Below are 15,642 nucleotides of genomic sequence, written 5' to 3'. Positions count from 1 at the left end.
ACATCTATACTGTGGATAAGCCTTTTATTCCACCACATAATCCAGGGGATTTTGACAGTCCAAGTTCCCAGAGCCATTTTTTTAATAAACAGGACAACATGTGTTAACATTTACTTGATACATTTCTAATGGCCCCCAGAGAAACTAGAGCAACCTACTTAACCTACAGACAAATGCAGCCCTTAGTAGGCTGGATTCCTGTGTAGGCTAAGCTTTCACATGTATGCATGCCTCCCACATAATATCATGACAAAGAAATTCTGTTCTCTTCCTGAGCAAATACCCAGCTTATAGCATCACAGTTTGCACAAGCCAGGCCTAAGGCACTCTGCCCATCAAAGATGTTTAAGATGAAACGCAATGGAGCATATACCCCTTTTCAAGGGTGCTGACGTATTTGGATCCTTTTGCTCTGCTCACATCTTGGAAAAGGGAAAAAAAAGAAAAAGAAAAATGTCTTCGGCCTTAACAGTATTTACACATTACATTTCCTGCCTCAGGTTTAACGTGAAAGTACTTCAAAGAGAAAATGTCTTAAATTGTAAAAAGAGGAGAGGGAGGCGAAAAGAGAAATGAGACACAGGAAGAGGGGTCTTACCTCCACGGCCCGCAATAGGCAGCAGTCCGGGGAACACGAAGGCATTTTCGGAATGAATCGGCTCCCCCAAACACTCACATAAGCGCACTCACTCCAATATAGTCAATAAGACAGAAAACCTCGCTGTTCTGTCGCCCTGTGTCCTCCAGAAAGAAAGGTACCAATTTGAATGCCAACAGCTGACAGTTGTGCTACCTGTCATGAGGCTAGTCCTCAAGTCTATCTGTAGACTGCAGTCTCCAAAAAAGAAAAAAGGAAAGGAAAAGAACAAACTGTCTGTGTGACCTAATGCCGGTATGTATACAGCGCACAGGACGAAGACACTGAAGCAGTCGGCAATCAGATGGTACAGTAGAGTGCTTCCAGTGCCGGTTGAGTCTGACAACTATGCTCTGTCTCTCTCTCTCCCTCACAAAGGGTTACAGCCTCAGCCATGGGCTCTGAGGCACACTGAATCAAACCACACGCTCACTAACCAATCATAAAGCTGCAGCAGGCTGATGTAATCATTCCCACACAGACCTAGGCGCGCACACAACACACACACGCTCCCTCCGAGGCACTCAAGTAGACACACATACGCACAGTCATGCACAAACACAGCCAACTTTTTCAGACCTCTTGACGATCTGTGCTTAAGTTTCTTTTCAGAGCTCGATGCAAGAGGGGGCACGTTTGGAAAGAGTGCGGCACAGTGAAGAGGACAAAGACAACAACCCCCCCCCCCAAAAAAAGTTTCTCTTTATTGCTCCTCTCGTTCCAAAATGTTCGCAAGTTTTTAGGTGAACGTTCGGAGGCTTGTCCGTTTTTCCTTCTTTTGTGTTCACCTTCCCTCCCTTCTTACCTGCATTCCTCCCTTTATGTGGCTTAACTTTTAACTCCCAGCTTACAGCAGTAACAAGACTCATTACAGTGCAAATGAAATGAAACAGACCTGGGCTGGCACTTCAGCACTCCAACCTCCTACTTCTCCCGTAGTGGCTCGCTTTGTGCCAACATTCTTTCTCTCTAAAGAACAAAAAAGCTAGAGACTTCTGCACACATGCACACACACACACACACACACACACACACACACCGCTCCTTTCAACTCTGATATTTAATATAGCATCAGACAGACAAAAGCTTTGACACACCCCGTCTGGGAAAGGCAAGAGGAGCTTTACCTTATCCTTGAAGTAACTTCCCCTTCCCCCCCTTACTTCTTCTGGGAAAAGCAGGATGCGTGTGCTTATACATGTGTGGGTGAGGTGTGATGACAAAATGAGCACAGTTCCTCGGAAGAAAGGAGGAAATAGTGGTTAAAGTGGTAGCGGGAAACTTTGGGGAGAGAGCGGGAAAGAGTAAGGCTGGGAGAGAGGGGAGACAGGGGGAGAGTGAGCGAGCAAGGGAGAAGTGTATGATTGAACATGGGCAGTGGCAAGTATGTGGGAGTGTGTGTGGGATAGGGAGAAAGAGACAGACGGATGTGAGATGTGAAGGAAAACGAGTGGGAAGCAGAGGGAAGTGAAAAAGAAAGACTGTCTGGTGACACGCTGCAGCAGAATGTGTAGTATGAAAGCTCTATTGTTAACCGTCTCTAGCCTGCACAGCTGTTCCCACACACCCCCTCACTGTCACTGCATTCACCCTCACTGAGACCAGGACACACTCCCATGCATACGTCACAGTTTGTTGGCAAGCAAGGAAAGTCCCAGGAAGGCTGCACGCATCATACATGTGATTTAATCAAACTGTTTAGTAGCGAGTTTGTTTTGTTGTTGGGGGTTTTTTTTTTTTTTTTTTTTTTTTAAACCTTGCACATTAGGGCTGTGAGGGTCAACAAAAGTGCTCTTCTTTTGGTAAATTAGAACTCCTTTGCACTAACTATTTAAAAGCATTGTATCACCATCTTTGCCAATTTACATTCTATGACTGTGCACCTGTTTTATTAAGATCACTCTAAAACTGAACAAAACTGCCAAGTAAACAAATATTTTTTGAAACCATGCATGGCTGGTGGTACTCTGGTACACACACACACACCTATGCAAATCAACCAGAAATCACCAGTTACTAGACTGATGGCATTTTCTCTAATCCACACAGGGTCAAAGTTGTACATACCATAGACCTCCACTAATATTATGTTAAAATCGCTTAGTAAGTTTAGTAACCATCAACAAACTCATAGCATAATTCTGGCTTGATATTTGGACACTCTTCTTGGCAGAATTGAGTTAATTTAAATTGGTTGGTTTCCTGGCTTTTAAGTACAGTCCACAAATTTTGCAACAGGGTTGAAATCAGCTTTTGAGAAAACTACTCAAGAAGCCTAATGTTGAGTGTTGAGATTGTTGTCTTGTTGGAAAAACCAGTAGTGTCAAGGTTTCGACCATCTACCTGCTGATGTAAAGTAAAGTTGAATAATTATGATTCCATCTACTTTTTGCAATTCCATTAGTGTCAAAACAGGCCCAGAACATGATGCTTCCACCACGCTTAACAGTCAGTACAGTGTTTTTAGGTTTGAAAGCCTCACATTTACTCCTCCAAACATACCTTTTGTCATTGTCGCCATATGGCTCAGTCTTTGTCTAGTCTGACCAGAAAACTTCACCAAAAAGCATTTGTCTTTATGATGTGGGCAGCTCCAAGTTTCACTCAAACTTTAAGGTTTTTGGGCGTTCCCATTGTTCCGAGTATTGGTCAGTCCATTGAGTGCTGTCCAACAAACCCTTACCTGGCATAGAGAAACTTCCAGTTGTAATCAATCAATCATGATCACTAACGGCATTAATAGACTTTGACCTTGTCAAGTTAAGACATCGTAAAACCGTCAGCACCACCTAAAAAATTCAAGTGAATGCATGTCTATATTTGAGCCTGTGTTGCTTTCTAGACACATGATGAAGCTAAAACTGGGATTAACTACTGAAAATAATAACCAGCATCTGCAAGAACAGCATGACTTATTGTTGGAAAAGCATCCGTTTTTATGTTACTAAAGAACCAACACATGGACATGTTTCACTGTTAAAACAGTCAGGAATACACCAATGAGCTACGAGAGTGTGTGGCTTGGTTTGAAAGTAAATTTTCCTTTTCTGTCATACCTTAGTGTTCATAAAAACAACATACAACTGTATGACCAAAAGAAATTTGTGCATATAGTAGAAGAGAGGAAGGAAAGCTTTCAGAGGGCCTCTCAACCTCTGTGATGACTCAGGTCTGATAGCTGCCCCGTGATGCAATCCCCCAAAGAGAGACTGAAAGCTTCTAGCAACACACATATACATAATCCAGACAGACCGGAACCAGATGTGTTCATATATGCATCTTCATATACACTGACCCATTTTTTTTGTATATTACAGTATCTGCACAAACATACATGCAGAATTCTCCAAAGATACAGCTAGACACAAATTGGAGAAATACAGTTGGGTCAAAGCAAAGCTGAAATATGTACACAAGCATGTGTGTGCATGCCCTGCAGCCAACACGCACACTCACATCAATCTCTGAGAATTGGCTGCAGCTCTATAAATAGTTCCACTGGTATTACGTACACATTACAAGCTATTACATCAGACAGGAGTTACTAAAGACTATTAGCCATTTGGCACACAAGCCTGCACACATTAAGATCCAACACATACAGGAAGTTTTGTTAGAAGGTAAAAAAGATGGCAGGCTGGATGACAGCTGTGCCATAGGAGAGGAGTCAGTGTTCATAAAACAGTAGGAGGGAAAGTGGGGACGACGCTAACAACATCCATATTTAATTCACTGTAATCAAAGATAAGTGATGAATTAGAAATAAAATGTCTCAATTATTCTTTGTCATTACTAATATGATCTCAACCTTCTGGATTACATGAGCTACCTAACTATGGCATTTTTAACTATGCACATTTTAAATAGTTTTATCTTTGTAATTTTGGAAGGGGTCCATGTATTATCATTTGTGGATGTTGCAGGTGTTGCAAGCGAACACTGACTATTAAAAACTCCTGCACTTAAATTCAACATCCAATGGATTTGAAACCATGCAAAACCACTTTGTCAGTGGGAATTTGTACACCTGGTAGGGCTGCACGATTAATCGTTAGAAAATCGCGATCTCGATTCATACTTATGTGCGATCTCATTTCCAAATGACAACGATTTAAAAAAAAAAAAAAAAAAAAAAAAAAAAGACGATGACGACGTCCCGGCATTTTGATCCGGGACGTAATCTGCAAGAAAACAAGCGCTCACTCTTCCTGCTCAACAAATGACAAGGGCGGAGCCTTATACCACGTGGTACAGAAGCTGTGCCGTGTGATGCTAAAATTAGCAGGGAAAAAACAACGGAGAGCACGTCAGGGATGACGAGAAAGTGACAGGAGAAAATCCGTCCCGGTCAACCACCCAAACATCAATAACGGGAACCTTATACAGCGCTTCCCTATACACGTCGAACTCCCACAGGCACAAAGAAATTACGGAGGCTATCACTTATCACCTGACCAAAGATATGGCTCCCATCAACACTGTGCAAAACGAGGGATTTAGGAAAATGATCAACACCCTAGACAAACGCTACACAGTGCCGTCCCGCAACTATTTTTCTATTGTTGCACTACCTGCTCTGTACACGCAGCGCCGAGCAACGGTGGAGACGGAATTTCAAGCAGTACAACATTTTGCGGCAACAACAAAACGTGAGACATTTGTAGTTTTATGTTTATTTATTGTTTTTATGTTCAGTCTCAACTGTTACGAAGTTGATGTGCAGTTAATAAGTGCAATAAATATTTATACTGGAAAAGAAAATCGTGAGAGAATCGTGATCTCAATTCTAAGCCAAAAAAATCGTGATTCTCATTTTATGCAAAATCGTGCAGCCCTAACACCTGGTGCAAGTTAGTGTGGATATCCCCCCACACCCTGGTGAAGACGCAACAATGCTGATGCAAACATTTGAATGTATTGCCTTAGTAAGGCTTTAGGTCACCAGAATAGCTTCAATATGCCTTGCTGTGTCATGTTGATGATGGTGCCGACTGTTATTTTCTTTGATGTAGGTCTAATATCCCACATGTGTTTCTACAGGTTGAGCTCTGAAGACTGATAAAAGGCTTTCTTAAAGGTCAAGTCAACTTCAAAGTGATTTTCAGTGGCCTTTCCCTCTAAGCACACAAGTGGACAAAAACTACCAGCAAAGGGTCAAGGGTTCAGGTTTTTCTTTTAATTGCCACCCGTCTGTATAACTGCCATCTCTGTTTTACAAAAGCCCTTCATGTTGCCAGAGAAGAACTGTAGCCATTGATAGGCTGATTTGGCTCACACGACCCACCCTAGTTCCATATTCCCATTAACAAGTACGCCTTATAAAGCCCCTCTGACTGTAATGCAGGGCTGTGTGTGGTCCAGGGCGCTCCTGGAAACTGACGTCTGGATGATGAGATGGAGGCACAAAAACCTGAATGAGCCTGGGACAATTGGCCATCCCTGGTCAATGCCTGTAGTCAGCATAAGTGGGAGGCATTAGCCAAGAATACTCTGCTGACTCACTAAGAAAGGATAGTGAGTGGTCCCTCACCATCCAATTACAGCATCAAATTAAGACCCAAGATATAAAAGGGCCTATCTGGGCTTAGCAGAGCCAGGATAGGGCAAAGTCCAGAAGGCAAGAATAAAAAAAAAGGTTTACTGGACAAGAGACAGACAGAGGAAAAAAGATGATGAAGAGGACTGATGTATAGAGAGAAGCAAAGAAGGAAACAGTGCACAGTAACTGTACACATTTAAGTATGGTGGCAAGCTGCCATCTCTGCCACTGTGCAGCCAGGAAGAAGACTATACACTCTATATTGGGCAGTTAGTTAGCCCACAGAGCCTGCTCTGTCTGTAAACAATGGAGTCTTAACACCCATTTAGACCCAAAGTTAAAGCTTGGAGGATTCCAGAACCGAACTGAGTCAAATTTAATTACCAAAGCAGGCCATGTAGCAAAAATTTAGGTCAGACATTTGGATAAGAAACAGTATTTAACAGCCACAGGAAATTAATATTAGGAATATGAAGGTAGAGGGAAGGTACGTTATATTTTGACTTCAACTAAAGTGTTAGTTGCCATTTTAAAAGCACCTCAGACCCCATCTGCACTTTATTAGTTAGGTCAAAGTCATATTCAAGTTTAGTGGGTTATAAAAGCAGCCAAGTTAAATGAACTTGATAAATGTGTCAAGTAAAATTACAATTACTGTAATTTGACTATTTGTCACAAACCCCATTGTTATAGTCTTGCTTTTCTAAAAGCAAATTGTTTCTTTTAAATGGAAAACTCACAGCCCCGGTTTTTAAATGCATTATTTTTAAACCACAGAAACACAATAATACGAGTTTACAGGAGTGGCAATAAAATGTGGTCACGGTAACAGAAGTAATTAACGTGACTGAATTTAACATGTATTAAAAGTGTGTTTATTTGGTATGTGTAATCTTTTTTTTTTTTTCTTAAAGCGTGGGTCTTGTTCGAAGCTAGCCGTTACATTACTTCTGTCTCTCGTAAACTTAAGACAGAACTGTTCATTCAGTACGTGCTACAAAAGAAAGCCACTGCCGAAATACAGCTACAGCGTAGTCAGTTATTTTGTGTATTTTTAATGCCAAAAAAGTTGATAAGAAAACTAGAGGAAACTATGCTTACCCAAAAATGTAAAAATCCATGCAATTTACTAATGTTCATTTGAATTTTAGTGGCACACTATTAAAAATTGGTTGAACATGCACAGTTTATGGCAACACGCTTTAGTGAAGGCCATCTAGACTGGGTTACCACGATGCAAGAACGGAGTCCCCCTATTTACTGTGACTACCTGCTGAGAAACACCCCGCATGGAGTCAAATATTTTACCAACAGGATTAGAAGTGGCAGTAAATGCTTAATTGTGCACCAGGGCTGATTGCCATCAAACCCTGGGGAGCAAATGTGCTTTCAGACCACTGCTGATTTGGACACACTGTCCAATTACAGCAGGAGGGCAAGATGAGGGGGTGGTGGAATTGGATGAACAAAGGATGACATCATTAGTATGATTTTGGCACTAAACCAAGAATGGTCCACTTGTTGTATGGCAAGCAGTGACAGTGTTGAACTGTGACCCTGAAGAAAGTTGAAACGACCAGCTGACGTGAGTGTATTCCTCTCATTTGCATTTCATACAATTTTATAAAATCTAACTACATTTTTACGCTACAGAAGGGAGAGGAAGCTACAGGTCTCTGTAGCATGATTGATTGAAGAAAAAACAAAGAGACTAATAGCATAACAGGCAAGTACAAACAACGATTTCCCATTCAGAGGAATCACAGCATGTGCCTCCGTTCTGTACAAACTGTCCTCAATAATGGGAGTTTTCTCTGGAGACATCAAGATCACAGTGTCTGTCTGTCACATTCTCTCTCTCTCTCTCTCTCTCTCATTGCTGACACAAATCCCATTGCCAGCTTTTTGAGTCGAGCACTCGTCTCTTAAGTTTCTTGGATCAGAGTCTTTAAGCAATGGGGAAAAAAAGTTGGTCTGAAGGCTGGTTGATTTCAGCGTTTCCCTTCTTTTTGTCATTTTCCCTATCGTCTACATTTTTCCAAGTTAAAGCTTCCAAGGGATGCTTATAGGTAAAAAAAAAAACCAAACAAACAAAAGAACATAACTGGCTTTTCCATGCCATTTATTTTTTACTTAAGAGCCGTCTCCTCGATTTGGAAAGCAGTTCTAGTGGCATTCAATCATCCATTCGCTTCCGCTTATCTTTTTCAGGGTCACAGGGAGCGCTGGAGCCTATCCTAGCTGTCATAGGGCGACAGGTAGGGCACACCCTGGACAGGCTGCCAGTCTGTCACAGGGCCAACATAGAGACAAAGACAACCATTCACTCACATTCACTCCCGCATTCACACCTATGGGCAATTTAGTGTTTCCAGTTAACCTAACCCCACTAAGTGCATGTCTTTGGACAGAGGGAGGAAGCCGGAGTACCCGGGGAGAACCCACACAAACATGGGAGAACATGCAAACTCCACACAGAAAGACCCCGGCCTGATGGTGGAATTGAACTCAAGATCTCCTTGCTGTGAGGCAACAGTGCTAACCACCGTCTGTAAACATCCAAACAGTCTGTTGCAATCTAGGGAGATAAATGGTTTCATTTTTTACACTAAAAGCATAACTTAGCAACAAATTCATGTAATAAATAACTGAAAAAAACCCTTTAACAATACTTAAATTATCCCTCTTAGCAGCTTTTAATTTCTTCCTCCCTCATACTCCTGTCGCTTCTCTCCTTTTTTTGCCTTTCCACAGCAGCAGTTTCTGAAATCTGATCTGTCCTACTTTCCCCAGTCAGAGACAGAGAGGGAGAGAGCGAGCGAACGGGGGAAGGCTAGGAGAGAGGGAAATGCAGTCTTCATGACCTACATGAGTCCAACAGCTCTGTTCAGCTTCAGCCAGATAAAATGCCTACAGGCAGCAACACACAGCTGTCTATGTGCGACGCACGGATATAAACAAACGGACATGTGTATACATACACATGTACATACACCTTGAAATATGTGTGCAAGAAGAAAGAAAAACATTCCCTGAAAACCTTGTGCTAGAAAAGGCCTGATGATGTAAAAATACTTAGTTAAGCTTCATGCACTACACGTTAAGCTGTTATCATAATCTGATGAATGAAAGTATTCTCACACATATTTGACACAGACCATCACGTATAGACTGAGAAACAGAGCAGAAAGCAAACAGTATCAGGGATTCCCATTAGTTGTGGGAGTAATATGATCCCGCCCTTTTAGCTGGGAGAAATGTGGCTTCTAATCTTACACTGCTTCGGGGACAAGGAGTGAAAGATGGACCCTTAAAGGTGTATCATCCTCCAGTGCCTGGGTGGTCTCACCATGCTCCCATTAAAAGACAAATTATTCAGTTAAAATTAATACTGAGAGGTAGTAAAAACAACTAAATTATATGCAACGCTCGGAGCTTTCTTCCAAAACCCCAAGGAAGGACCAAATCTCACCAAAAAGTAAATGCCTCCTAAATCCGTCACTAAAACATAAGTCTTTGATGAAACAGTAGGGATGCTGGGATGAAAAGGGATCAGTATTTACTTGGAGGTCTCTTCCGGTTTAGCGATAGTTTAGCTTCATTCTTGGGCTTACTCAAGAACGAACATGTTCTTGCTCGCTTTCTCTTGAACTTCAAAATAAAAGTACTTAAAACACTTTATCTCAAACCTCCAGTTTAATCTTTATTGCTCTACTTTATGTGCTTTTAATCATACTGCAGCACCATGGCTGATATGGGATTATTTTAAGTATTTATAACAACAATGCTTCAACAAATATCAGGTCTTTGTTGGATTTTTTCGTAGTTCTGAAAGAAATTACTTTAAGAAGCTGTCCACCTGCTGTAGATGGTTTGGGGTTTGTTTTTTTAGGCCTGCCGCTTCTGTCGTTTTTGACTTGTCCAGTTTCCTCAAATTGTATTATACAATTCAAACAATACAAAGATTTGTCAGGTTTTCAGTTTGGAAATCACCTTGTTTGTGCAAAAGAGCAACAACTTGATCCCTGTCAAACTGGATGTTTTTTCTCCCATAGATTCAACTAAAGAAATGAAACAAATGTGTGACAGGCTGCTAGTAATAATGTGCCTAAAGATACAATTTAAATGTGGTTCTTTCCCCAAGTTGTGTGTATGCAGACAACACTGGTTCATCTCTAGAATTGGGGATTAATTACGAGTTAATTTTTTATGCTTTAATGATTCATAGGTCAGCAGTGTTAAGTGAAAATGGGCAGCCATAATGATTGGACAGAAAACACCAGTGTCCAAAGAAAAACTTTGAATGACTTTGAGAAGTAATGATCACATGAGTCTAGCTGGAAGCATAATATTAATAAACGAGGGCTGGATCAAGACTTGTAAAGCATTTGCATTTTTCCACAAACTAAGTTCATCTCAGGAGGTCTTTATTATGGTGGGTCATTTTATTTTCTAAGCATTTCCCTTGATATTAATACAGCTGTGAAATAAGATGAGCTGCTCTGTTCCGAGTCCCAATTATTGTTTGTACTCCAACTAATCATGCCAGTGTATTAAACAGGCTGTGTGTGTACATTTGTGCCCGTTCATCCATGTGTGGCACTAGCAGGCCGAGACATGTTTCCATTTAGTGGCTCGGGATAAATGCGGTGCTGACACACGAGATGTTCCAGACTCGACCGCAACCTGGCTGGCTCCCCTCCAGGTTGTATTTGTTCAGCGGGTGCCAAACAATTTGTATTTTGCAGCACTGAATACTGCAAATCCACTCACTTAATTCATTGTGTATACACACAGAATTTGCAGGACAAATGTCTCATTGGGTTGCTCTACATTTTCAGAAGTGTACCCAAGTGTCTGTTTGGTACTTCTGCCTTTTCAGGTTCCTTCTTTAAAAGATAATCCTACCATTGAACATTACATTTACTTTGCCACGCCCATACAGGAGGTTAATATGAGAGCTATTGGGATATGTTTTAATGCAGTCGATTACATCAGCAAAGCAGAAAATTAAAAAAAATAAACTGCAAAACTCTTTGATTACTTGGGTTAATCATTACATTTCACAGATATAATAATAAGAAAGTCAGCATACGAGTTCTCACAAAGGGTTACTGCTCCTTGCATTTTATTTTTACTCCTGCCACAAAAAGCATCACTTTGAGCTCAGGGCTAGATATAATGTTAGGAATAATGAGGCCAACAGGCAGACATGCATCAAACACACATGTCTATACACACGCACAATAAAACATCCAGTCTGAGTTACAAATAATCACAAAGACATAAACAGTACAAATCACACACACGTACACCACAAATGTATAAATGTAACTCGCCAGTGATTGCAGAATACAACAAGTGTCTGTATGTGTGTGTTTTCCATGTTTTACTTTAAGATCCACTTAAAAGCAAGGCTGGCAGCTGGAAGAGTGAGCCAGCAGATTTCTGGCGCTGTGTCACCTTTGATCTCTGCACAGTGTGGCTTGCAGAACACGGGAATGCGCGCACATAAACGTACTGTCGAGCACTCACAAACCTACAGATCCCCTATCGTAAAGACAGCCGTACGTGCGTTAGAAACGTGCAAATACACAAAAACGACCCTCCTCGCCAACAGACCTCTACTTTTGCATACATGCGCGCACACACACACGCACAGCTGCGCGCAGCCACAGATGTTCCCACACATTAAGGCCAACAGTTTGGGCATCAGCAGCATTCCATTCTGAGTTTACAATGGAAAAATCTGCCCTTTGACCTGGAGCATTTTCAACATTCATGAAAGCAACAGCCAGGGAATGCCTTGTTTGAGTGCTGAGAGGTGGGATGGATTGATGTCCTTTATTTATACATCAGCTGTTTCTGGTTAAATACTGTTATGTTTATTTTCCTCCTCCAACCAACAGAACGGACGTCTAAGAATTCTGAGTTTTATTAAAATGACAATCCATTTATACGTGGAATAAACAGTACACCTTGTAAAACTATTACATATTATTATAGTCTCCATTATTTTGAAGCTTCTTTAATCACTATTTTGAAAACAAACAATCAAAAAATTAAATAAAATGTGTGAATTTTGAACTTTTAAGATGACTTGACATGCACAAACTGAGCATCAGAATTGATGTGATTTTAGTAACTTGTTTTTAGTGCCAGATGGGCTGTCTGAGTATTTTAGAAACTGCTGATCTGCTGGGATTTCCCACACAACCGTTTCTAGCGTTTACAAAAAATGGTCAGAGGGAAAATATCCAATGGCAGTTCTCTGGAACAAGCAGGTGGTCAGAGGAAAGAAGGAGGCCAGGATGCCTCAACCGGTGGCAACAGCAACTAAAATAACTACTAGTTATAACCAAAGTCCACTTCAGGTCATCAGCTAAGAACAGAAAACTGAGGCTAAAATTCAATGATCACCAAATTTAGACAACAGAAGAGTGAAGAAGCTTTGCCTGTCCTGATCAGCCTTGAGATACAGGAAGTTGGGTCCAAATTTGGCATAAATAACAGGAAAGGATAACAGTGTGGGGGATGTTTTCATGGACTTATCAACTGAGCATTGTTTACCCGAGTACTGTTGCTGACAACACCCGTTCCAGTTGCCGAATCCTGCTTCCAGCAGGATAATGCAATTTGTCAGATCATCTCAAAAGGATTTCTTGCATATGGCAATGACTTTATCCCTCCACAGTCACCAGATCCCAGCACCTCTGGGATGTGGTGGAATGGGAGAGTCACATCGCAGATGTTTAGATAACACATCTGCAAGAACTTTGTGATGTCATGATGCCAATGTGGAGTAATATATTTGAGGAATGTTTGCAAAACTTTTCTGAAACTATGCCATGAAGGCATCTCTAAAGGAAAAAGGCAAAAGGCAAATAAAAGCATGTAGCAAGGTCCCAAAAAAAAAAAAAGTTGTCTCTATTCATCTGGACGTAGCGTTTTCAGTGGGAGAAACATTTCCTCACTCGTTCCAAGTGACTTGTGCCGTCTCAACTGACTGTAAAACTTTTAAAAAGCACATTTGCATAATGACTGAAACTAGCAATGGGCTGTGAGGCCAGTGTTAGTCAGTGGCCTGTATTTCCAGATGCAATATTTGCATAGAGATGGTGATTTTACATGCAAGGCTCTGTTATCTTTCAGAAAACACATAATCAGATGCAATACTTTTATAACACTGAACATATTATATCTGAAGAATAGCCAGTGTTCGTTCATGCTAGAACACTGATGAAATTTTAGACTGTCAGTTTTCTTAAATCTGCCTAAAAAACACAGCAATTACAATTTTATTTAATCCGACTTGCTCAACTGGACATGATGATGACACTGAAAACCAACAGCCCATTTGCACATTATTAGTGTCAACCAATCTTCCCCAGCTTGTCTGGCACTATGAGCTATTTTGGGTTTGTCATATCATCATGTGCAAATGAGTATTCATCTACAGAACTTAACTGTCACAGGACACACTTGGAAGTACTAGGGCCAAGCTAAGACCAAGTGGATCTTTGGATGACTAAAAGCTTGGAGTAAAGACCTAACAAGAGATGATGACAGAGAGAAAAGGACAGATGCAGTTTAACACCCCCCCCATTGGGATGATAGTGAAACAGACAAGAGAAGCCTGCCATAATGTGGAGTAAAGGGCTACAGGACATACAGGGTATGCTGAAGCCAACAAAATCTGGCTATCCAGTGACCATATCACTGCTTTTTACTCCAGAATGAATGGGACAACTATGGAAGCACAGCATCCACCAAGCAATGACTACACTACTGTTGTTTCTTAGAGGATTTCCCATAACACAAGCATACATGCTGTCCTACATGGTTCACAATGGGTACATGCATGTAGCCGGAGAACTGCCTAAAATAAAAAGCATGTTGGCAGTAATACAATGTACAGTACCTATGCACGCTTTTAAACATGCCACAGTAGTTAAGTGTCAGTGATCTTACAAAAAAAACAAAAAACAAAAAAAAACTAGATAGTTCAGCTTTGTTGATCATCCAGAAGCTCTTGAAATAACCTATTTTAATGATTCTCATGCACCATCACTGACTAAAGCTTTACACGAACACTGTATTTGATCTCTGTTCATTAAAAATAAAATAAAAACACAAAACAAAAGAAAACACTAGCCCATGTATTTCACAGTGTACAGTTAAAAAAAAAAAAAAAGCCTGTGAAAGGAGAGCTGAGAATTAAGTGGAGGAAAACGGGAATGGGTTGGGATGGGGTGGCTTTTGGGGGCTGGGTGGGTAATTGCGAATCATATGGCTGTGTCAAACTGCGTGGCCAATGATTCCTGACAGCCCTGCACTACATCCTCATGCACGGAGGCCAAGGGCTGAAGTAAGGAGGACCAGAAAGACAGAAGTATGAGTCTGTCAGAAAACGCCTGGAGGTTGGAAAATTCTGTAAACTAAACAGAAACTTCTCCACAGCAGACTGGCTGCTTTAATTTAGTATTTGGAGGACATGCAGATGAGTACACAGAGACAATGTCAAAGACAGAAGAAAGGGCAGAAAGAAGAAAAAAGGCACACAACAGGGCACATATGGTTTAAATGATAAAGTAGAAAGTAGGTGCAATAATTTACATGCTCACCATCCTACATGTCAAACCTAAACAACTCACTTTCTTCTTTATGGATCTGAACCACTATACCACAAGAAAGTGGTGCCATCGTCTCCGAAACTGGACCCCCTTATTAGGCACTGGTGTGAGATGAGATTGCTCCATGGGAGAGTTTTTAGTGGAAAGGTGCTGAATCAAATTTCCAATGAGACATACTTTCCATTGCTATCAACAATGGATAGACAGTGCCAGTGCTGTAAATAGTTTACAGAACTCACAAAGAGTAAGAGGCGTTTGTGAATGCAGCCACACATGTATCTAAAAAACAAATATACCCGTATGCATGGACGGATGCATAGCGCGTTTGCATGTTTACAAAAGTGTGTACACCGTAAACACACAAAAGGAGTTACATTTTCCATAGTTGCTCTTCTTTGTAAAAGTTTGGTGATCCGTAAAAAACCTGCAAAAGGTCCTGTTGGCCTTTTTTTTGTGGGGGGGGGCTGTTTATCTTTATGGGTATGTTCAAGGTTTATTACAGTCTCAGTATATGTATAGCAGAGATTCAGCACGTCATGCTAACCTTCAATTATGACTGGCAAACAGATCTCTCATAATTAAAATCAAAGCCAGTCTCACAAGACAAACACTTCATGATGAAATTAAATGTTTACACAGCGCGTGAAAGATGTAAACAAAACGTTAGCTTGGAGTTGTCATATACAGAACAACAGTAATAGGAGCCAGACTGATTTATCATAGGGCCAATATCATCAGCTGGTAATTAGCCATTTGCTAATGAATCACAGCAGCAATTACAGTCGGTAAATTACAATTTAAAAGATTAAAAGTAAAGACGACCCTTCAACCAT

At 41.0% G+C, this 15,642-nt stretch overlaps 1 protein-coding gene across 4 annotated transcripts in view; it reads right to left on the bottom strand.

Moving 5' to 3' along the window:
- The window catches only part of grb10b (growth factor receptor-bound protein 10b), a 72,895-nt gene that overhangs the window by 13,131 nt on the left and 44,122 nt on the right, over window positions 1-15,642 (bottom strand). Inside the window, exon 1 of one of the 4 annotated variants that reach the window (XM_012923800.5) lies at window positions 599-1,025. The exons of the other annotated variants lie outside the window; for them this stretch is intronic. Coding sequence (XP_012779254.2) covers window positions 599-643 — 45 coding nt within the window. The 5' untranslated portion in view covers window positions 644-1,025. Of the gene's footprint in view, window positions 1-598; window positions 1,026-15,642 lie in introns of those variants that run through there. 4 annotated transcript variants of the gene reach the window in all.

Source organism: Maylandia zebra, linkage group LG11 (genome assembly GCF_041146795.1).
Source record: "Maylandia zebra isolate NMK-2024a linkage group LG11, Mzebra_GT3a, whole genome shotgun sequence".
Classification (NCBI taxonomy): Eukaryota; Metazoa; Chordata; class Actinopteri; order Cichliformes; family Cichlidae; genus Maylandia; species Maylandia zebra.
The sequence above is the reverse complement of the archived record's forward strand: the minus strand, read 5'-3'. Positions and strand labels throughout refer to the sequence as shown.